Below are 24,614 nucleotides of genomic sequence, written 5' to 3'. Positions count from 1 at the left end.
GGGAAGGGAGGGGAGGGGAGAATGAGAAAGAAGGGAAGAAACCATCATTTGTCTTTCTTTCTAGGTCTGGTTTGACTAAATTCAGATTAAAAGGTTTAAATTTTCCTAATGGCTCACAAGAAGTAAAAATATTCTAAACTAATGGTCGGACAGGTTAGGCTTTCACATAGTTACCAGGTCACTGGAGTCCCAGTATCAGAAGACAAGAAACTTATCCTTTGGCTGATCTGCAGGAAGGAGAAAAATGTTATCCCATTTCACAGATGAGGAACAGAAACGTAACAGCCTAAACTCTGTGTCATCTCACTGCAAGTTTCTAACAGAGATAGTTGTGTTAGGAGCAATACTGTTCCCTTTAGCATCATAGAAGGAAGCAGGCACCTCCAGAGAACAGTTTCACAAGGCAGAAGTCACGCTACCTACATGAATATGCTCAGCATTGACAACTCCAGTTCTCCCACAATCACACATGAGAATCCCAAAACCACAAACTGGCTTAAATCGGAAGATTTAAGAAAATGCTCTCTGGGGCTGTTCTATTTTCTGTGGCTGTTAGGTAGAGGTGGTTCACAGCTTTATCTTAACCATAAGGTCCAAAAAGTCTTCTTTTAGTATAATTTTAAGACTCTTGAGTAATCTCACATCTCTTGATTTTTTTATTTTTTTTTTAAAGGAAGAAATGATGCAGCTCTCACAAGATTCAGACTAAAGATGGAGAGCTGGCAACCGTAGATGGAGATCTGGCAACTTTATATCTCCACTCTCCAAATGACAGATTTGAAATACCACTTTCTTCAGCAGGGCTTTCCTTGCCTGACTGATTTTTTTTCTGTTGTTGTTTCATGTACACAGCCTGACCAACGAAGTGGTAATTCATGGCTGGCCGGCTGGTATCAGATGCTCGCCCCACTACATGTCCCTGCCAAGGCTCCTCGCACAATTCACTCTATTGAAAAGCCAACTCATTTCCACTTGCAGCCAGCTCTATTCATATTCCTCTCAGAGTTAGTGACAATAAATATTATAAAATCACACAAATCCAGATGGTGTGGGTTGGAGTTGCCAGCTGTTCTGCCACTTGTGAATTGCCTCTCTTGTCCTGTAGCTTGGCTTCCACAGAAAGCATATCATCAGTTTCCTGTGGTCTCATTGCATTTCTTTACAAGCCATCCATCACCCACTCATCCTGAGATATTTTCAACTTTCACTGTAGATACGTGAGACAAAGACGAAAAGCAAATTGGGGCAGAAAATCAGCCGCAGAAACTAAGGATTATTTTAACAGAGATCCTAACCTCTCTCATTAGCCAAGAGCCTCCCAGTTTTCACCTGTGAAAAGAGACCACTTCAGGGGTTCAGCTGATTTTTACTAATTCTGTTTTGCAGAAGACACACCTAAAAGAGAAACAAAGCTTCTTTAATCTTTCTGGTACTTATCACTGCAAAATCAAGAAGAAACTAGTGTCAACTGCAAACAGAAACTGAAATACTGCCATGACCTGTGTGAAGAGAGTTGTGTAAATGCTAGCCATTCTGACAATTATATTGTTTTAGCTTTGAGAGTTTTCTCTGTGTTAATATTCTTTGAGCCTGAGGTGGTGCCTGGAGGCAGTCTCCAGCCCAGTGAGGTTACCCTTCAGATGATCACCAGATTTAGGAGAAAGGCTACAGCATAGCCATGGCTGGCAGTGCTGTCATTAGCATAGATTGAACACAGATATGATTAACAGATGTGTGACTGCCATTGGTCTTGGTCCTCATATTAGCTGTCTTCCGAATTTTCTTAAAAAGAGATGTGTGGATGCTCAGAGCTGCTGCTTCGGCTGGTGCCATGGTGGTGGGACAAAGGTGTTTGAGTAGGGAAGCTTGAAGACCGGTCAGAGTCCTCCAGACGGGTGTCTGAGGCCTGAAGTGTCTTACCAGCAGTCTGTCTCATTACATTTTCACTGAAGTCTATTCCATTACATATTTTAAGCTACTGTTTCCCTTGTTGAGCCACCAAATCAAAAAACAATGTTTTTGTTATTGCAGGTCCAGTCAAGCGATGAGCCCGGTCACCCAGCTCAGCGAGGAGCGAGGCCAGGTGCAGACATGGCTGCAGTGTAGCTCAGGCAAAGATCACGGCCTGAGCTTAACCACAGCTCCTGAGGTAAGCTGGGGAGGCCCCAGGGAGGTGCCTCACAGCTTTCTCTCCCACTGCTCACAACAGGCTGATTGCAAGTAGAGGCAGTTGCTCTACCAGGGCCTACATGAGTGATATCTGGCCCTTGAGGAAATCCTGCTCAAGACGGGCTCAGGACTTTTTAATAAAGCTTTTAGTTCACATTACAGGAAGGTGAAATTAGATTCACAGAGCCATAAATGCATCAGGACTTTGAATGCAACATCAGCCTCTTCTGAAACATTCATCATTTCTACTTATCTCCAAGTCAGTGACATTCAGCCAGTTCTGGCTGAGTAAAACGAGTAGGAGAGGAGGGGAGCGCCCCCCTCCCGTCTGTACACAGCCCATCTCACAATGGCATGAAAGCTCCTCTTCTCATCCCTAAGTCATTATTTGAACAACATCCTCGGGTCAGAAAACCTCCAATCCAACAGGCTCCTTTCTGTGCCTTTTCTCTCAGCATCCCTCCGCACAGATCACTGTAACATTTCACTAATTCTCCTCTGCCTCCTGACACTGGAATTTTACCACCAGAGCCTGCACAGAACTGGGACACCAGGCTTCCAGAAAGTGTTTGACTTAACAAGTAAGACAATTTAGAGTTGGGCAGACACAGAACTGGAGCTGGCATGACATTTTTTAATTTCGTGTTTTTATTTCATACCGAAGCAGTCAGGTAGCATTCATTCACCAAAATCCTACTTTCCCCTTTGCTCTTAGGCTACTCACGTTGAAAGAGTGCGATTTATATAATCTCCCAAATTATTTCTGACAAGGTGGATTTACTCAGTGTAAATGGAAAAGTCGCTGGCACAACATTCACTCCTCCTCTGATTTTAGTTGACAGGTTCAATGGCAATCACAGAATGGTTTGGGTTGGAAGGGACCTTAAAGATCCCTTAGTTCCAACCCACCTGCCATGGGCAGGGACACCTCCCACTAGACCAGGCTGCCCAAAGCCCCATCCAGCCTGGCCTTGAAAACCACCAGGGATGGGGCACCCACAGCTTCTCTGGGCAGCCTGTGCCAGTGCCTCACCACCCTCTGAGTGAAGAGTTTCCACCTAAAATCTAATCTAAGTCTCCCCTCTTTTAGTTTAAAACCTTTCTGCCTTGTCCTGTCATTATCTGACTGAGCAAAAAGCTGCTCCCCCTCTGTTTTGTAAGGCCCTTTTAAGTATTGAAAAGCTGCAATGAGGCCTCCCTGGAGCCATCTTTTCTCCTGGCTGAACATCCCCAGCTCTCTCAGCCTTTCTTCAGTGCTCCAGCCCTCTGATGATCTTTGTGATCCTCCTCTGGACCCGCTCCAACAGCCCCACATCCTTCTTGTGCTGGGGCCCCAGCCCTGGACGCAGTACTCCAGGTGGGGTCTCACAAGGGCAGAGCAGAGGGGCACAATCCCCTCCCTGCCCTGCTGCCCACCCCTCTGCTGGTGCAGCCCAGGACGCAGTTGCCCTTCTGGGCTGCAGGCACACGCTGCTGGCTCATGTCGAGCTTTTTGTCCACCAAAACCCCCAAATCCTTCTCTGCAGGGCTGCTCTCAGTGAGTTCTTCTCCCATCCTATCCTCATGTCTGGGATTGCCCTGGCCCAGGTGCAGCACCTTGCACTTGGCCTTGTTGAACCTCGTGCAGTTTACATGGGCCCAATTCTTAAGCCTGTTCAGGTCCCTCTGGATGGCATCCCTTCCTTCTCTTGTATCAAACAGAGGAGTCAGCCTCTCTCCAGCAAAAATCCTTGAACTACAATGTGACTTCTATTATATAAATTTATCATCATTCTGGGTCTATATAAAAAGCTCTTTGTAAAGTCCTGGCCAAACTCTGCCTTGAATTTTCTTGGTAGGATGCTTGTTATCTCAGTAGCAGTGCAGCAAATGAGTCAGCAGACAATGTGCCACTGGGCATGTTACTTAATCATTCGCATCTGCTGCCTTTGGGGACACATCCGAAAGAGGCATCGGTGTTCTCAGTCATGCCCCAGGGAGGCACTTACCCTCTGCGAGTGTGACTCAGCAACATTTCTTAATTATCTGCGAGTTGCAGGAGATTTCAAGATTGAATTTTTGTCAGCAGCATTTTATCCAAAGTGGCGAAAAGCTTCTAAAAAAGCACTACCGGGAAATATTTGTACTAGCTTTATGGCACTTGGCCTTCATTATCATAAACAAACTCTGATACCTGTGTAGTCTTTTGGAGAATTTCATGTAAAGCCATGACAAGGCTCACTGCAATCACCTACAAACACGTCCTTAAAAGCAATGGCACTCCCCACGTAGGCTTAACCTGAGCTGGGCTCTTTATTTTCCAAGGGATCGTGGCCTTCCCTTGCTGCTCCTCCCTGTCAATAAGGCTGAGCTGTATTGGCACAGGGGTCACAGGTTTGTTGTCAGCTCGCTGGGGGAACACAGCTTGGTGCCAGCTGTCTGCACATTTAGGGTTGGGATAATAGCAAAGGACTTGTAAATATTGGCACCTGTTGAGGATGGAGGCCCCAGAAACAGCTGGCAGTGCACCTACAGGCCATTACCCATCATTGGAAAAGTGCAACCTAGAGAGCTGGGAAGAGCCTGCTTTTGCTTTAGGAAATGCAGTAGCATCTGAGCAAGGAAAGAAACAGTGAAAAACAGGGTGAGGCTCCTGATGCAGCCTGGAAAATTACTGTCTGCCTCTCTCAACCTCTAGCCCAAGGTGGGGGGGCAAAAAATGCCTCAAAAGTTGATCACCTGATAAAAAACTTGAGGGTGGGGAAAAGAAAGCAGATACCCACCTCAGATCCAGATGAGCCCATGAAGGACTGTGGCCCTCAGTGCTATTACGTGTGCCAGCACCATGGTGTTGGGCACCCACATGGGGCATGATCGCTGAGCAGTGACAGCTGTGAGCACCTGGTGATAGCGAAAGGATGAGCAAGGACCAACCACCAGCATGGGGGATACCCTTGATGCATGCCAGCACAGCAAAGGTTTATTTTCCAGTTTAAATTGTTAAAAACTCCATTATTATTGTGTCTTTACCATAAAAGTAACAAACTTTGCAGCATCTTACCTTTGAAATTAAGTGTTGAAAAGCAGAGTTTATGATAACGTTGTCAAAACTGACTGAAGAACGAGGCTGCTCCTGAGTGAGGTTCCTCTAGATGCAGACAAACCCTTCATAGACCCCCTTGGGAGCACTCATTAACTTAGTATCAGCATTAGGTGGCTTGCAGTTTGGGAGAGATCCTGCTATATTTCTGCGTTTTCAGTTAACTAAATAATACAGGTTTGCCTCAAAGTAACCAAGGGCCATGTGCAGGGCTGAAGGTCCCCAGTCCTAGTTCTAAGGAGCAATTTCAGACCCTAATTTCAGCTGCCAGTTTTGGAGCTGAAAATTTGAAGCTTCCTTGTTTAAGCTTTCAAAGGAAATTGGAAAAGTGAGAATGTGAGTGTTGTTTTTTTTTTGTTTTTGTTTTTTGTTTTTTCTTTTCCTATTTCTATTCTGAAATTTGAAACAGCTGCCACAAAATGTTTATAACCATACATAGTGTTCAATAAATGTCTAAACCTGGAAGGAACTACGCATGAATTATGTCTGATTTATACATTAAATAAAAATAGAAAGAACCAGTTGAATTTTAAATGTTCTTCCTACACTTGGTAAGTCTTGAAATTATGATGTCTATAGAATATTGCCTGCAAAAATGTCTAGTGGTGTGCACATACTACATCAAAACATTTTAAAAGCATTCCAAGAGCTGATCGGATAGGGCAAATGCTTGGGCATAATTAAACCTTCATAAATTGGCTTTTTATGGGGAGAATTCTTGGAAAATAATTTTATTTTTAAGCTCACCCCATAATAGGCAGACCAATATTAACCACAAAGAAAAGTCTGAGCCGCAAGTCATTGCGGTCAGGCAGGTACCCACGCTCTGTAAAGGCACAAAGAGCACAGCTGAGCCCGCAGGAGTCGAGCCCCAGCAGTGAGGCACAACAACCCCTGCCCAGCCCCTGACCCTGGCCATGGCTCGCAGATCCCAGCCCATCTCCTTATCAGAAAATGAAGGGACTTTGATCACAGCTGCTTTGGAGCGGTGGGAACAGAGACCATGACCCCGGCTATGGTTGAATGGCTCTCTGTGCCAGCCAGGTGTGACAGCACAGGAACAAAACTGGGGACTATGACAGCTGTAAACCCCCCTTACTGGAGCTGAACTGCAACTTCCACACGGGGTACAAATGAGCCAACAAAGTCATGCTGGAGCTCTGACCACTGCCACTGATCCACCGCAGAAGATAATGCAAAGCTGGTCTTTAAAAAGCTGTGTCATTATAGATCATTACAGTCCGAAAATACTTTCCTAAACACTTCTGCTGCTTCTCTGGAGGATTAGTTTTAAACTGCAGCTACTCTCCAATCACACTTACTGGTTCCACTTCGAAGCAATAATACTTGGCCTCTTCAACCTCAGGGAGCAAAGACATTTAATATCTTGTCTTCCAGTTTACCGCTCAGCCCAGACAAACGTAGCAGAATAAATTCATTAAAATGCAATTTTAAGAAGATAATTCCCTGGTTTTGTTAGCTAAATCACATTTTTGCAATTAACGTGATCATTATAAGCATCAAAATCATCTGTATATACCAAAATAAAATACCCTCATTTTCACTTTATGGCACAGCTTCATTAGAAAAATATTCCGACAAAACAACAAAATCAAAACAAAACCTTGTTGTGTAACACCCTAAACAAGGGAGACAGTTGGTCCAAAGGCACGGACAGACGTGACTTTGGTGCATGCCCCTTTGGCCCAGGGAGGCACTGGGGAAGGGGTGGGGTGTAGGCCCATACCCCCTTGTGCTGGTTTGTATTAATTTATCAAAGGGCAGCTAGCTTTGGGACATTACTTTATGCTCTTACCCTTGTACTGCCCCCCAGGGAAACTTTTCAGAAGCAGCTCTGATGTCCATGAGGACCAGTGGTCACAAAGGACTGGTCTTTTTACTGCAGACACGCTCAAAAGCCCAAGTTGCTGGTGAAACAACGAGCAGCATAACAACCTGGCATCTATACACAGGCCATAAGGCTTTGGTTGTAAAGTTTATGTTTCAAGGGCACAGAGAGTAACTGCCTGCCCGTCCTTACAAACGAGCAGATCAACCGTCCCAGCTGCCTCGGCGTTTCAGTCCGCTTTCAGGGAGCTGTGACTGAATTTTGGGGCGTAGTCAAGAGGGAAGCAACACACTGGCATAGGGTAGGATTGGCTACCTGCCCCTTTGGTGGATGACATGGCAACATGGGAGTTAATATATCCATGTCAACTCCCAGCCTCATGAGAGGCAGACCTTGTATGAAGCACTCATGCACCTGCCTTCTCTGTGTTTGCGTGTTCCTGGCACGAAAAGCTTATAGTCTCTGACATGTGGAGGTTCAGAGCATCCACCGATCTCCCTTCTAGGAGGAAACAGATATAGAGCTGTGGAAGCATGATGCAGGCTGTGAGCTGGTCCCCACACATCCCTTCATCCCACACAGGGGTTTACAGTGCCTAAGGGAAGCTGCCACACCACAGGCCAGCAGCTTGGAGAATAAGGTGGAAAGCTCCCTGCTCTGGGGGACTTGTGGAGGTTTTACCTTTTAATCTTGCAAAAATGCTCTCAGAACAGTGTTGCCCTGGTATGTCTGTTCCTTTAATTAGAAATAAAAAAAAAAATCCCACAATTTTGAGTAAAGCACACTTGGGGCCTTTCCTTGTTCCTCTGTGGTTCCACGGTGGTTTTGCCACTGACAACAAAAAAGGAGGATCAGAGCCTTTAATGCCCTACTTATAACTGCTAATACATTTACAGAAGACTATACAAACAAGCGCTGCACAGCAATTACACATATTAGATGCACACAGTATTTGTACATGTTGCTAAAACAATGCTGCTAAATGAAGAAGCTTTATTAGTTTAGAGATTTTTGGCTGCTGTTATTAAAAATATATTTACCTGAAAGGAAATCCAAGTATTTCATTTTACAAACAAATGACCGAAAATATAGCAGTAAGCAACATAAACTATTGCTTTTTATGTTTATACAATTATTTTTTTTTTTGGCATAACACTGCCATACAGTTACAGAATTATAAAATATATCTTTATAGTGCATTACAAACCCAGAAACTGGTTACCACTCCTACCACATACATATGGTATTGGTACTACCAAACATGCACGGCATTCTGTGATCAAACACTGCAAAGGAATACAGAGAAGAGAGCAGGACCATTCATAAAAACTGACATGTAGCTGTTTCAGTTCTCAAGTAAAAAATGTTGGGTTTTGTTTCTTTATTATTTTTTTTTTCTTATCAATTACCACACTTTTTTTTTTTTCTTAGAATACCGTTTAACAATCAAGTCCACAACAGCTCCGAATTGTATCAGTGCAAACCTATACCCAAATCTTCGTTCTGTGAACTCAAACTGCTGAAAGTACAAACAGCCGAGGGATAGGTTAAGACACAGAAAAAGGAACAACTAATGTTCAGCAAACATGCTTCGGCAGGTCCCCCAAATAAAAATGCCATAACCTGTTTTACTGCAAAACAATAAATTTCACAGTTAGCCACAGCAGTAAATACATTCAGTATATTTCACAATAAACTTCAGTTGATGAATACGCCACTAGACTTGTAAGCGTGGTAGAATTAAAAAGTGCCAAGTTCCTCAGAAGTAAGACTTCCTTCAGAACAATTTGCCAATTCTCACATTTGTTATTCTACAGCAAACAGCTTTATGCTTCTGAAAATAAATATAAAAGTGATTATAAGCGTAAAGCCACAGGAGGCCTCCCTTTAATTGATCTCATATAGCTTTTGAGCTGTAGTTTAGAGTCCACTACATATGGCACGTATTAAATATATTCTTTAAAATAAACTCTTGCTTTCCCTGATGGTCTTAAGTAGGTATACTCAAGAACGTGGGATGTAAAAGGAACACAGATCCCAGGAAAATAAATAATTCTCAGGCAATACAGAGCACAGAGATATTACAGAGACACAATTTACATTCCTCTTGGAGGACTGCATTTAAATACCTGTGAGCAGCGAATCTACTATTACGGTCCTGACTGTGATGTGAAAGGAGAGCAGGGAGTCCACGCTTAGGCCTTTTTGTACCACCCTTCATTTTCAAGCTCCCTTCTCCAGCAGGAATGCCATTTGAGCAGTTACTTGAATTCAGCTGGAATTGGACATGAATCAAAGTAACTTACTGAAATACGAAATGAGGAGCACGGTTCCCTGCACACCTCAGACAGGACTTTTGTCTTCTACATAATCACAATGTTACACCCATTTACGCTGGCCCAAATAGATGCCCTTACTACTTGTCTCCAAAACCAGTGCTACCTCACTCAGATGTGGGCTAGGAAAAGGTTTTGCCTTTGATCTTGCTTTCACACTGAGAGAGATAAAAAACAATCATTTTTGCATTTGGAATCTGACTTCTAATACTTTATATAGAACAATTTATGTGTAAAAACTTTATTCAGAAGGGACACGTAAGATAATACTGTCATCAGCATAGAACAAGTGACTACATTTTCTGCCTAAGCAGGTATCTTAGCATTACAATATCCCAAGGCTTTTAAGAACAGGAAATGGATTAGTGTTCATCTTTCAGTAATTGTGTTCAAACGCACTAGCAATTCCTGAATAAACAAATTTGAGACAAAAAAGAGATTACTTTTTGCAAACAACACTAAACTAAGATGTGGAGCTCGTAGCCAACAGGGATCGCTGAGGCTGAAAGAATGCACGAGTTTAAAAATGGAAAAAAATCATAGAGAAAAAAAACAATTTTAACTGTTCTTTCCCACAATCTGTTGATGGCCACTGTTGGTGACAGGATACAAGGCTAGATATATCTTTGGTTCCGATCCATAATGGTAGTTCTTAAGCTAACATACACCATTAACATGATTTTGTCACAGTTTTATTGATGGAGAAACTTCATACATTTATTTGCACCTTATTCATAAATACTGCTTCTGTCAAGGAAATTTAATACATTACCTATAAAAGTATAATAAGGGATAAAAAAATTAAGGGATACATTTTCACTCAAACATATGCATCTTACTATTATTTGTGATCAGTTTTGCATTACTGTATTTATTATCACTTGCTTCTAATACAAAGAGGCGATACTGTATCTTCTAAGAGGAAAGTGCTTTCCATTTCTATAAACATTTTGACTAGGATTATTTTTTCTAAATACTGTGGTATCATCTTGGGTGATACCTTGTCTAAGAGGACTTGCCTTTCCTTCATAAACATGGTTAGAAATTGTCTACAGGTATTAGGTTTGTATCACAAATATGATCACAAAAGGCTGTTACCAAGTTGTCTGTAACAGTACTTCTACCTTTTGGTTCTCCACATGGCCTTTACTACTCCCCCATGCTTCTCAGCCATTGGATAAATCACTACCACCACAAATTTCAGGAAAAGAAAGCTACACAAAATAATTCAATTAAACAGATATAAATTTTATTAAAAAATTAAAAAAAGAAAGAAAAAAAGAAAAAAAAAAAACACGAGCTGATTTCTATTTAAATATATTATATCTCCCTTGACTTACCTTATTGGATCATCCATCAAAATTATACAAAGCTTATAGGGTCTGTAAACTTTCTGGTTCTAGTACAGGTACAGTACAACTGTAGATTGTTAGAATCATCCTGGAATAATTAAAGGAGGCTTACACTAGGTTAGATGAAATATTACCTATGATTACACAAATACCTAATGCATCAGGCTGCTGTAAACTTAGGAGCAGGAAACTGAGGAGCTGACCAAGCCACAGAACAGCTCCCAAAGGCTTACGGAAAATATTTTTAGCATCCTTCAGGATCACACCTTTAAATAGGAGCAACAGACACCAGAAGCTTGGTTCTGCTCCCAGACAAGTGCACATGCTAACTCTTCTGATCTGAACAGTCTGCAGTGCATACCTCACGTATCCAAGCTTTTAGCCTCTATGCCAACCCATCCTCAGGTACCGAGGCACAGTTACGTCCTAGCTAGTAGGGTGCAGAGCTAACTAATCTTAAAGTGCTGTATTTTTGCATGATTTGTGCAATTGTCCTCATTTGCACGTGTGCACTCAGGTTGTCAAGTTGCACGTTCATACACCCTCACTGTGGGATGGGTAAAATCAAATGCACAGGTGTATGAATGTGCACGCTTCTCCCTCAGCATCAGAGGCTGTTCAGATGTACTTGTTGGGAAAGAACCCCTACATGGGAGGCCCCACTCAATTAATACGGGACTAGGTCAGATTCTGGTAAAACATGGCCAAAATGCATTGTAATAGAGGTACGCAGAAATCCCTGAATACTTAAGTGCACAGCAAGACTTAAAAAAAAAAGAAAAAAAGAAAAAACAAGAAGCAACGAGTTTAATAATGAGCAATTGTCCTGACTTTCTTTGCACACATTAATTTTCTGAAGTAATGCTTAAATAATTAAGCGCTGGCATCTACAAGAACACTTGGAAACCTGAAAGCCTTAAAAACTAAGGAAACTAAGGAAATCTTAAAAACTAAAGAAAACAGGGCACTTCTGGCTGCTAAGGACATCATTCTGTACTAAAACTCATAGAGTGCACTCACTTGATCCCCACAAATCTCCATGGCACTCTACACTGTGCGACTGCTCTGCAGTGAATCCTTCTTTCAAGCACTTAGAAAATCAGGAGAAACAACTCCTCCATGAAAATAATGGTAAACCCTCACATTTTACACAGAATTTTTTAGCTGAAGTTGAAGTGTCCCATGGGAGTAATTCTGTTGGTACAGCTGTAACACAAAGGGTACAGAAAGCAGAAGGCCATCAGAAATAAAAAACGTGTCTTACCACAAAGTTCTTCAAGGCTAATTGACATGTCACTGCTATTCTCACTTCTATAAAAAGTGACAGAATTATCCTGAATTGGGGATTTTATTTTTTTTTTATTTTATTTTTTAAGTTAATAAGGATAAAGGTTTCAAAGTTATCAACTGTATTTTAAGACACACTGGGCCCTTACTGCAAAGCCCTGCCAGGTGAAAACAAACAAACAAAAATAAATGAATAAATAAATAGACAAACAAACAGAAAAAGTAATTTCTTAGATTAAGTACGCAATTACAAGTGGTCAACCAGCAAGCATATATAGGTGAAAGCTGTGTCACAATAACATACTGCAGAGAAATATTTTGGATGTGCATCCCAAGAGCTTTCTGGTTTAAGAGCTATGGGTTTCTCTTTCTGTTGTTGTTCAGTAGTCAAAAGACGGAAAATCTCCTGAGATCATCTATGTTCAGTCAAATTACAACATAAATATAACACCCCCAGTGTCCCCTATTCCAGTTGAACACTATGTAATTTAAAAAAAAATGGTTAACTTCAGTATTAAAGTCTAGAAATTGCAGGTTCTGTATAACTAGCTACCTTACGGTTATGTTCTTCATGCACAGTGTAAATTTTCCCTATGCCATTCAAGAAATAACTATGTTAAACAATGCTATTAAGTTGGCAAGGTTAGGCACTCGAGATTTAAAAAGTCAGAGGCAGAACATAAAGCTGTCCTCCCTGCGTGTATGCGTGGGGTTAGAGTCTTTAACTACATGGACCAATTTTATCCAAGCATTTTCTGTCCCCTTCTACTCAGGTCAGGTCCAAACATGGAAGTGGTTTAAGTCCAGGGGAATTTGAAGGTAATTCTCAGCACCAGCCTTTGTTAAAACAGTGGCTGGGGGGGAATTCTCTGGGACATTTCCATTCGGACAGACTTAATGCCTGTTGGAGCGACCTGGGCTACCCTCAAAAACACAAAACACAAAGCCAGAAACAACTCACAAATATGATGTCCCTTTCCTTATAAGACAGCACAGAAATGGAGGAATGTGACTTTCCACTTCCCTGCCTTTTTTTTGGATGGAAAGAGTTTAGCTATTGTCCATAGGTACCCAGATCTCTAACTACAACTCTGTGTGACCCCAAGAAACAATACTAGCCGGGGAAAGCAAGAAGTGATGTACTGCCATAATGGGAACTAGTGACACAGAAAAATATAAGACATCTTGTCTATGCTTTGAAACCCCTGAAGACGTTGTCATTTTGAGTTACAAGACTTGAATCAAGTCTTGCAGCACTCTGACACTCAAACTGTAGTCAGGTACTTGCTTTATAATATTTCATCAAAAATACATTAAAGGCAGTGGATTATATATACATTTTAAAATAGAAAATACATATAGAAGTTTTAGACTATTTTAGGACTGTAGAAAGCATGAGTTCTACCTGCATTATTTTTTAATTCATACAATTAACTCGCTGGGTAGTGTCTTGCTAGATTGAATGGCATGAAGTCAGCAGAGGATGCTCAGGGAAAGCAGATGGTCCTTAAGTAAACAACTCTGGGGAAGATCTTAATTGGGAAATTCCTATCTGTTGGGCTCCAGTCATGCTAGCAGGCTGGCTTTTCTCAGGTTTCAGCCCATTATGAAAATAGCATTAAGCAGTGTGAAAGACCTCTGATAGAGCAAAGGGAGGAACAAGACAGCTGGAATCCCTTTCTCTCACAGACCAGCATCTGTGGGTTCAGCATTGTACAGATCTCAACCAAAACTGGCCAAGAAATGTCCAAATTCAGTTATGATCCAGCTGGACAGGCCTCGTGACGGTCTCTCTGATGGCTTTGATGCTTAAGCAGTACTTTGCTGTGAAGACACTGCTTTTGAGCTGTTGGTGGTTGATTTCCAGGGACAGAGGCTTCACAGGTGCTGAAGCCAGCTGGGCCAGCTGATCAACAGAGTGCTTTCACACTGAGACCACAGCTAAAAATGATCCCACCTCACCTCAAGGTAGCAGAAGTGGCAAATGAGTCATGAGAAAACTTCAAAGGGACTAAAAGAAGTTTAAAGTGCATCTTCCCTTGTACCCAAGAGCTGTGGATACAGTTTCACTGTAAGTTAAACTTTTATTTGATGTAAAGGATACCCAGCTGCATAAGATATTTTGCTATCTATTACCTAGTGTCTCAGACAAGGGTGCTAATCTATGGTAAAATGCTGTGCAAATACTGCCATTAACATAAATATAGTTCCCCCCAAAAAATTTAAAATCTGCTAGGGAAAAGCTTTGCTCTTCAAAGAATTTCTAGCCATTTCATAAAAAGAAATAAAAATTTAAAGCAATGTAAAAGGAATATCAGAATTTTTAAGTTTCAAGAGTTTCTATTTCTAGTAAGTTTTAGGTTAAAAAAAGAAAGATGAATGTAATGGAATAGCTATTTTTTTCCTATGCAATCTGTCTGGAAAAGATAATGAATTCCTAGGCTTTGAACGTACACAATTATTTTAAATAACCATACTTGATTTTTATCTGATAAACTGAGATTAAAAAAGGTAAAATTCATTAACCTAACAGAAGTCTAATCTGATGCATTCACAACAAGCAAAGTCTCATGAACACTTTATACTAGATTTGATGTAAATGTTATGCAAAATGAAAAAGTGATGAATAATTCGCTTCATTCATTATGAAACAATGATTTTTAACCTCAGACTCATGATTTGAGGTCATCCTTAGTTTTTGTGGTGGTCTCCTCTGAAAGCATATCCGTATCAAGGCTATCTTGTACATCTGCTGACGTGCTATTTGAACAATTCTCAGTGTCACATAAATCTTTCTCTACAACACTTGGATGACTTCCGGAGTCACTGTCCATACTTTCATCCTCTTTTTTTGAATGAGGAGCATCCTCCTTTTTGTCTGAAGTATCATGAGTTTCTTCTGGTTTTGAAAGCTGACTAGTATCAGGATCACTGTTCTTTTCACTGCTGTTTTGCTTAAGAGCATCACAGTTCATTTCTTGTTCATCCTGCTCATTTTCTTCTCCACTTTTCGTGAGTTCTGCCTTTCTTTCTTCAGTTGCTTTACTAGTTGAGCTTCCACTCGTGGATGTACTCTTAGGCTCTTTCGGCTTCTTATGCTTAGAAATGTAACTACTGTGAATAGAAATAGGAGATGCTGGTTTTTTACTTGTTTTGTTTCCCTCCGACTTCTGCTTTTTTGGGGGTCCCCAGATAAAATGCTCTGATGGTGTGTAATGTTGCTGGGCAAATCTCAGGAGTTTTCTCCTTTCTCTTCGGTCTCTAATAGTATACACAAAATATTCTAGAGCACTTTGCTTAATATTGGGAATGGTATCTTCGACAAGAGCTTCATGGAGAATAAATTTTACCAGGGGAGATTTGAAACTCTCATATCCAAGTTCACCAAGACTTTTCAGAATTCGAGTGATTCTCAAGTAGTTGTGTTGAGACCTTTGGAAGAAAAGGTTGAAATAATTCCATTGAACCAGAAAAGAAAATCCTTACAGAACTGGAACTGCAATTCCTCACTCATTTTTAATCATTCAAGACATGTACTTCAAGGATTCTGTACTTTAATTTCTCACAGCTGATGAAGCTTGCTAGTACCTTCTTTGTGAGGATGTTGGAAGTGAAAATTAGTGTCTGCAAAAGGCACTGAGGCAGTAGATGAAAGAAAAGCACTGTGTACCAATTTTGATTCCTTCTACTGTATATATTTTTCCAAGGAGAAAGCAGTCATTTTTATAAAACATTTTTCTTGTAGTGTATTGTAGTCATACAGCTACAGAACATGATTCACTAGACTACACCTTAGCCATTCAGAAGCTGTGTCTCCACTCTAAGCTAGCTACCTACATTACTTAGACAGACAGTCCTGAGAGGCAAAACGGGCACCCCTGGAGAGCAAGTCCTTCTATCATAACATATATCTAAGATAAATGGAATGAGTTATCTTCTGGAAGTTTTTCTGAAATACTATTTCTTCATGAAGTATGCCTAGGTGAATAGTGAAACTGAAATGTCTGAATTTCAGATGGCCAAACTTAACTAAAGAGAGTCTCAGTTCCTGATTTAAACTAGCATAGCTGCTCACTGATATTATTTATAGTGAGTAGCTACACACATATAGTCACACACACTTATATCATTACTATATATAATAATAATAATATAGTAATTACAATGTAAGAATGTGCAGTGCCTTTCATTTGGGCCTCCTGAAACTGTCTTTTATCTATGGCCTGAGCCTGAGTACATACCTGTCAATTAGCTCATAATATTCGAGTGAAATTAGTGGTTACTTTCATTATTCATTCACATTTAGTCATTAGCAATTCTACCTTAAGTAACAAGTTTTTGTTTGTTTTCTTGCAGTATTTTTGTTTTGTCCAATCTTTAGCTCTACGGTCAGAGGTATTACAAAAGTGATTACAAGATTTGAAGAGAAATTTTGATACAACTGCATTGGACAAAAATTCAGCGCAAACTCAAGCTCCCCACAATGCCAAAGGATGATGACAGATGGCATTTTGCTGAAAGCTGGGGGTAAAGTTTGACTCAATAAATGTCTAAACCTCTCCAGTTAGGCACTGCTGTTAAAAAGTATTAAATCCAACACGGATCATGTTTGGAGAAGGGAGGGAAATCTTTATTACTTAGCTTCTATACAGCTGTGGAGAACTTGATTTTTCTCAAGAAGAAACGTGATTACAAAATAAGCATCTCATTCCTCATAATTGAGAAGCAGTGCTTTGGGATCAAGTGACAATGCTCTCAGTAGCAAGACAGACAAATTAGTTTGGAATTGTGATCTTCTTCAGCACCATCTGAAGTTGTATTTGTGGGGAATTCACTGATGTCACTTAGACTGCTAACGGGTGAGAAGCACAATCAAAAAAAGGGGAAGGAAGAACATCCATATACTGACACAAACCAGTTACAGACTATTTCTATTCTTTGGAAAATACATCCCTAGGAAACAAAAGGCTAAAGAGATTCTATGGCAATTCTAGAGTGTTGAGTGGATGTCATTACTTACTCATTCAAATGCTGAAATCTTTCTTGCCAGTTAGCAGCTCGGGCTACGTTTCCAGTTTTATCAATTAGCTTTATTCCAAAAAACTCCAACATCATTTTGTAAGCCAAAAGGAATCTTCTAATTGCTTCCTTTGTTTTCTTGAACTCCTAATAAACAAAGAATATATCCAAAATTCTTAGTGGCACTGAAGCAAGAACTTCTGCATCGCATAAAACAACTCCACATAATAAAAAGTAGTTAGGTATCAATATTAATGTGGTTTGTTTTAAGCTCAACTTGTATTACCTCAATTTCATATGTAGTTAGTTCTTTAGCATAGAAGTTCAGACCTTGTTCCCTCAGTGGGAAAAGCCTGTTAAAAGAAAAAGCACATTACAGTTTCCAGCATATAAACACTGAATCAATGCAATGCTTTGAAACAGAAAAAGGTAGTAAGTGACCGACCACTGTATGTAAGTGTGGTTATGTTCCAGTTTCTCATAGTCTCCTTTCCATTTATTTAGGACTTCTTCAATGTAAACCCCTGCATAAAAATAATTGGGAAACTGTTAAGTAGCCATCAACATCAGCTTTCAGCTACATGAAGTACACGCCATATTAACACAGTGACAAAATACAAACTTTTTTCTTTCACATCCTATGTAAAGTAAGGTCTGTTGCAAACGTTAATTTTAAATTAAAAATAATTTAGTTACTGAAACTTAATTAAAGACAAGAGTTTCATCAAATTTCAATACAAACAAAATCAACTGACTTATACCAAGGTACTTACCCGTACAGGGTATGCAACAATAACCTCTGAAAAACACGCTTTTCTGAACATCTCATGTCCTAGATTCCTTTAGCACCCATTGACAAATCACTTATGCAAAATACTAAAACACAATCACCTGCCATTTCTTTAACATGAGAAAGCTCTGCATATATATTGCCTTAGTATTACACAGTCTCAACACTTCAATAGATCTTTTATTCCAGGAATCCTTCCAGCTATAAATAATAACAAGATTTGAAAATATTTTGCAATTATCTGTGGCCAAAAGAATTGATGTATTGAATATTTTCTGCTATGAGTCCAACCTTGGGGCCAAGCTCAACAAATGGGAATTTCAGCTTTTAGTAGTCTCAAAACAGTTGTGGGTTTTAGTCAGTTTCTCTCAGAAAGACAGTGAGAGAAAAAGGAGACAAAGCACACACAAAAGAAATCATTCTTTGCACTGAGACCATTCAGTCGTGGGCCAGGGCATCTCTTTTCCAGGCACCATACAAATACACAAGAGGAGGTTACTTGCTCCAAAAGCTACACAATCTCTTTCCATGAACGCACAACATTAGCCTATTTCTGCTCAGAAACCAACGATATTTTACCACCACAGCACGGCCTCTCCCAAAGTCAAATAGCACAGCGGCAGCCCAAAAAGCTCAAAGCCCCATGTAAATAGTCTCCTGTTGTACATGACATGTTGTACAACTCTATTCCTGCCCAGTGAAAATTTCTACCTCAGTCCCAGTGACAAGAGCTCACCTGCTGCTTTTCTTCATACAATGGAGAAAGAAGCCAGTCAAAGGGGTTGCCAAGAACATGGGATTTACAGTGCATGCAAGGCTGGAAAAGGCTAACCTTCTGGAATACCTCCTGGCTAACCTTCTGGAATACCTCCTTATTTTTTTGCCTTTTAAAGGATTCCCCCCACCCCAAACCTTTTCAGGCTTTCAGTTTCAGGTTCACATGGTCCTCAGTACCTTTATCTTTCTTTCAGTTCTCTGCGTAATGCTTTCTCTATTACTAGTAACTCACAGATTCAACTCCTCTTGCCAAGCTAAAAACAGTCTTTAATATTTGCTTGTGGATATCTAGATAAAGCTCAAGATAATTAAAACAGAAGCCTTATCTTTCTTTCGCGTTACCTGATTTATCTTCTTGATTGCTGAGGTTATTATCACTATCTTGCCTTTAAGCAGCTGTTACTTCCAACCTTCCAGGCTATATTGATGTCTTTACACCATTCTGTATAATATTCCATCTGAATTTTGATGTTTTGCACCTCAACATCCTTTTTACCAGCCTTGAAAACTACACTGCTGACACACTTGTATCTACCCTCAATGCTGCTGCTAAGATCATGTTTCTACACTACACCTTTTTTTTAAAAACACTGACTTTTTTGCTTTGTGTTCTTCCATTGTGAAGCCCTTTTCTGTAACATCAAAGAAAAACTACATGCCTTCATTTTCAAAGTCTTTTGTGACCCGCCCCACCCCACCTTGTCACAACCCATGCGCTGCCATGAGACTGATGCCTGCCTCTGGCCAGCCCTCACCCGCAGCCTCCACTTCTCATTTCTTCTGTATTCAAATATACACTCTTGTATTTCCTCCCAAGCTGTCCTCGTGCCAAGAGGATCTGTCTGCAAACACCCTCAAAGTAACCTCCGCCTCATTCTTTCAAAACTCTCAAAAGAGTATTTTTGATCGCAATTTTTTTTTTTTTGTCAATGGCTAAGCTCTCATGTGCCAAGACTCCTGTCTATCATTCTAACCACTACTGTTTTATTGTCCCCTTCTGCTTCTCCATCTGTCTGCAGTCAAAGCATGAGAGACAAGAGGATAGCAAACTCTCTAGAGCCAGGTTTGTCATCTTTCAGCTCTTTCAGTATTCATGCAGAACCTTGCATGTGAGGGTCCTGCTTCATTACCAGAACCACCAGGGGCTTTGATTATTATAACAATGATAATAAAATAATTTCTCACATATGAGGAAGTGACAGTGCATTCATTTTCCCCTCACACAGTGCTAGGAATAACACCCTGATCCCTGCCACTCCTTTTCAAGCGCCAGGAGTTTGCAAAGCATGGTGGAACAACTTTATCTTTGTTTAATAAAAGGCAGTGCCACTGCTCTAAATCCGTTGTGTAAACAACACCTTATATTACATCATTCTGAAAAATGCAAAACTTTGGCTTAAGCACAACTTGCTTATCAACATGTTAATTGATAAGCAACAGAGGAGGTTTAAATCACACTAAATATAGCCATACACCTCTAATTTGTCAGCACGGTAATTATCGCTACAGTTTCGCTTTGTTACTATAAGCGTCGAACATTCTTCTGTTATCACTACTATTGTCCCAGATTACTCACCATCGGGCTTAAAAGGGATTTTGTTTTTGTAAAAGCGGAGATTGCACAAGTCATTTTGGTATCGAAGATCCTTAAAGTTCTGCTGAAAGAAAGAAAACAGGACATTATCACCCTACAAAACAAAACAGAAAACACAAACAAAACAAAACAACCCACACTACAGAGAATACCCACAAAGTAACATTCTGCTCTCTGAACAATTTGAGGACAAAAATATTTCAACATTTTAGGAAAACTGGAAGTCACATGCATAAACATTCATCCCAGGTAAAACACTTTAAGGATGTGCCAGTTCCTTCTGACTGGTGCCTTCTACCAAGTCAGAGCTGCAAGCATAGCAGCACCCAGACTTTGGTCTCAAGGAATTTCCAAGAGACAAATAATATCAAGTCCAAACTTTATCCACCCTTATCAGCATTCAAGGCACACATATTTTCCTGGGCTCCTGCCATTATTCCCAGGCTTACACACCTCATGTGCTTGCATTTACATCTAGGGTGAGAAGATGTTTCACCCCTCTCCTGCTAGTTTCACCCCTCTCCCGCTTAAATACATCGGACCTTTGCAACAGCTTTTTGATTACACTAATTCCTCATATTTATTAGGCACCATAAAGTTTAGGAATTTTTAGGTTGTGTGCTGCTCTCTACTAAATGGGGAATTTTAAAGCATAAAATATTCTTACTGGATACTGGTGTCGGTACTTGTATAAATCTCTTGCTGCATAGAAGCTTCTCTTTGGCTTGGCTGTCAGCTCAGTTCCATCACTGCTCTGAAACATTTAAAAAATAGATAATAACCATAAACAAACACACTAAATACTGAACCTGGGTAATATCAAAATAATTATTTTTCATAATGGATTTCAGCAATGTAAACATACACAAGTAGATGTACTTGCCTGCTGCCTGGTCAAACACCAGGCATCTCCCTGCCACATACTTCACACCACATACTTTAAACCTAAATCAAAAGAACCAGCCAACTAACCACAACAAAAACCACAACAAAACTCAGCAAAACCCAAAAGTATGGCTATGAGGCATCCTTCCAATGAGGCTGAATTTAAACCAACAAGTTTACTGTCATTTCCAAATGTCAGACTTTGAAGTTAACCAGGAAGTGCCAACAGAAGACAAAACAAGTAATTGAACATGAAAGTACAGAGACACTTTGGAAACCATACTATCTGCAAATACTATCTGTCGTGTGCATGTTGTGTTAACTGCTATCACTAACGTCCTATGGAAGAAAATGAATAGTCATAGACAAGCTAACTTGCAGTTCAAATACCTTCTTGAACCATTTTCTATTATTCATTTCTCAGAACTTAAATCCTAGCAAGAAATACCACTAAACACCAAAAAAAAAAACCCACTCACATAGAGAAAATATACTCATAGGAGACCCTGTACTGAACCCCAGATGCTTTGAAGCTATGACCTGAAACAACCAGAGTGTATCAAGGGCAGTGGAAACAATCCCACTGACTTGACAGCACACTTGAAAAGCCTGCACTTATTGAGGAAAATGAAGTAGTAGTCTAGAGAGAATTCAGCTTGCTAGCGACCACTTCATGTTCTTCAACATTTCTTCATGCCTGTACCGTAACTAAGAGTTTTGTACGGGTTAGTTCACTAAAATAAGTCTCTACTCTAAAACCAGTGACCAAATGAGGGAACTCCTTGCACTATACATACAATGGGCTGAAGTGAAGTCGAAAAGGGGGAAATTCCCTGTGACTGCACTGGACATTCCCCTTTATAGCTGCACATCCTGCTGCTTATTAAGATGATGTTATTGGCGAGCAAGCACCTGTCCTGGAGCATCCTTTCGCAAGGCTATCTCTGACCACACCTACAGGCGAAGCAGGCTGCCCTGAGCACGCCGTCCCTCCTGCGTGAGGTACCCGGCAGCAGCAGGCTTTAGTTATCTATTGCCATACACCTTGCAGAAGCGGATAAAACACTTACACCTATTTAATTTTGCACTATGGCAGTGTCTGAACCAAATACAAATGAGGTACATCCTGCAGGCTAAAACCTGGCCCCAGCTGGTCCCCCATGCCTTGATTCCTAAATTCCGTGAGATTATTGCCAAAGCAGCCCTGTAAACGCTTCAGGGCCAGCAGTTTCGGCAGAGCACCCCTTTATACGCTTTAGGGCCAGCGTTTTGGGCCGAGCAACCCCCGGGGGCCAGCACGGAGCGCTCCGCAGCAGGCTGGGGAGCCCCCCCCGGCTGCCCTGCCCGGTCTCAGCTCCTCCACCCCCGGGGCTCACGGGCTGCCGAGGCCCGGCCGAGCCCTTCCCGGGGGGGCAGCGGGGCGGGCGGTACCTGCTCGGGGCTGGCGGTGTCGGCCTCGGCCCGCTCCGCGTCCCCCGGCGGCTCCCGGGGCCGGCCGTCAGCGGGCGGCTCCTCGGCGGCTCCCCCGGCCGCGCCCGCCCCTTCCAGGGGCCGCGGGTCCCCGGCGGGCTCCGGCGGCGGCTCGGGCTCCGAGTCGGTCTCCCAGGTGGAGTCGCAGTCCTCCACCGTGGTGGGCTCCTTGAAGCTGACGCCGCTCAGCAGGCTGCCCATCGGGCAGGGCAGGGCAGGGCGAGGCGAAGGCGAAGGCAGGGCCCGCCGCCACCGCCGCCTCCGCCGCCTCCCGGGGGCCGAGGGCTGCGAGCGGCCGGCGGCTGCCTACGGCTGCGGCATGGCGGGGCGGGGAGGCGGCGGCGGCGGCTGCATGGCGGCGGCCGAGGCTGCTCCGCTGCCGCCCGGCCACAGCCCACGGGCGGGCGCGGGGCGGAGCTGCGGGCACCGGGCGCTGCGCGGCTCGGAGGGGCCGGCAGCCCCCGGGAGGGGATGGGAGAGGAGGGGAGCAGGCAGAAGATGGCAGCCCCCTGCCTCCCAGCCCCCTGCCTCCCGTCCCCCGCTCCGCACGCTGCGAGCACACTGGGAGGGGAGGAAGGAGAGGGAGCTGGTGAGGGCCTGGAGCACACACAGGTCCTGTGAGGAGCGGCTGAGGGAGCTGGGGGTGTTTAGTCTGGAGAAGAGGAGGCTCAGGGGAGACCTCGTTGCTCTCTGTACCTGAAAGGAAGGGGTGGGGAGCTGGGGGTCGGCCTCTTCTGGCAGATAACCAGCGCTAGGACTAGAGGAAACAGCCTCAAGTTGCACCAGGGGAGGTTCAGGTTGGAAATGAGGAGATGTTTCTGCACAGAAAGAGCAGTTAGTCATTGGGATGGGTTGCCCAGGGAGGTGGTGGAGTCACTGTCCCTGGGGGTGTTCCAGGAAAGGTTGGATGTGGTGCTTAGGGACGTGGCTTGGTATTGGTGGTAGGGGATGGTTGGACCAGATAATCTTGGAGGTCTTTTTCTACCTTAATGATCCCATACCTGGGGAGATGGGACTGGACAGGGCAACAGCAGGGTGCCCAGCTACTTTCAGCTGCTCCTAAAATCCCCTCAAGTCTGGGGGAGAAGCTGACATGCCAGTCAAAGGCGGATTTGGCAGGGACAATGGCAGTGTATTTTGTATGTGGCTAGAGCAAGTTTTTGGGATAGAAACACTGGCTGGAGTGAAGACCTGATGAAGGCTTAGCACATTGTTTCCAGTGGCTGCCCACACCCTCAGGATTAACTTCATTCCTAACCAAGATTATCAGGCTTTGGTTCACACTCGTGGAACTCTGCCTTCACTGAAGACAGCTCTGTGGTGTCTGCTATATTGACTGCTCCTATAGGGATGCACAACGTTCAAGCCATCTTACGTCTTCTTGGTGAACCACACCACTTTTAGCTCCTCCCTGTAAATTAGTTCCCCTGTTCCCTCACTCATTTTTGTGCCTTTTCTTCTGCTGCTGCCTCAGTGTTTTATCACCCTCATAAAAGCGCAGGTACCAACATTTCAGTTGCATTTCAGGATCATCATTGTAGAGGTGAAATCATCTATGTAGTCTTGCTTTCTAGTATGCTCTTTATTAACTTAAAGATTGCTTTAACTTAGGATGCCAGAGCATAGTGTTTATGTGCTCTCACACATAAAACCTTCTTCAGGTCCATTCCAAGTGTATGACCTGTACATATTTACATGAAGCAAAGCAAAGTACTGGAAATACCCTAGGGTATTTCAGGCCTTGTTTTCGGCAAGTGTATTTGTAGTTGCAATTCACCCAGATGCAGATACAGCTGTAAGCCCGTCCTACAGCTCAGTCTGCCTCAGAAGCCCAGGCTTCTGCCTCCCTTCCACCACTACCTGCCCAGTTCTCCTCCTCTCCTAACCTTCATGAAGCACCTTCAGTCCTTCCAACACCCCTTAGTCACTGTTATGCCAGCTGCTGCCTTCTTCAAGATTTCTGGAACCAATTTGTCTTGACTGCCTGCTGATTTGCCACTTCCACTG

At 42.4% G+C, this 24,614-nt stretch overlaps 1 protein-coding gene across 2 annotated transcripts; it reads right to left on the bottom strand.

The window, feature by feature from the left end:
* Positions 1 to 7,996: 7,996 nt before the first annotated feature.
* On the bottom strand, positions 7,997 to 23,044 carry OGFRL1 (opioid growth factor receptor like 1). Of its 2 annotated transcripts, none has more exons than XM_082758053.1 (7): positions 22,569 to 23,044; positions 20,920 to 21,006; positions 20,235 to 20,313; positions 17,537 to 17,615; positions 17,378 to 17,444; positions 17,093 to 17,238; positions 7,997 to 15,504 (listed from the first exon to the last, which is right to left on the bottom strand). In XM_082758053.1, exons 1-7 carry the CDS (start codon positions 22,806 to 22,808, stop codon positions 14,745 to 14,747), a joined length of 1,458 nt encoding a protein of 485 aa, XP_082614179.1. In that variant the 5' UTR covers positions 22,809 to 23,044; the 3' UTR covers positions 7,997 to 14,744. The 2 variants fall into 2 exon arrangements, with proteins under 2 accessions (XP_082614179.1, XP_082614178.1); XM_082758052.1 differs by having other exon boundaries at positions 20,235 to 20,316; positions 22,569 to 23,043.
* Between the last annotated feature and the right edge of the window lie 1,570 nt (positions 23,045 to 24,614).

Source organism: Aythya marila (genome assembly GCF_965140915.1).
Source record: "Aythya marila genome assembly, chromosome: 3".
Taxonomy (NCBI): domain Eukaryota; kingdom Metazoa; phylum Chordata; class Aves; order Anseriformes; family Anatidae; genus Aythya; species Aythya marila.
Note: the sequence above shows the minus strand (reverse complement) of the source record. Positions and strands in the feature narration are given on the sequence as shown.

Excerpts from the sequence above, each read along its gene's own strand:
- OGFRL1 (XM_082758052.1), bottom strand. The coding sequence starts at position 22,808 with ATGGGCAGCCTGCTGAGCGGCGTCAGCTTCAAGGAGCCCACCACGGTG. Across the intron at positions 20,317-20,919 it reads AGTACCGACACCAGTATCCA|CAGAACTTTAAGGATCTTCG; the intron begins GTAAGAATATTT and ends TCTTTCTTTCAG. Across the intron at positions 17,445-17,536 it reads AACCACACTTACATACAGTG|GCTTTTCCCACTGAGGGAAC; the intron begins GTCGGTCACTTA and ends TTCTTTTAACAG.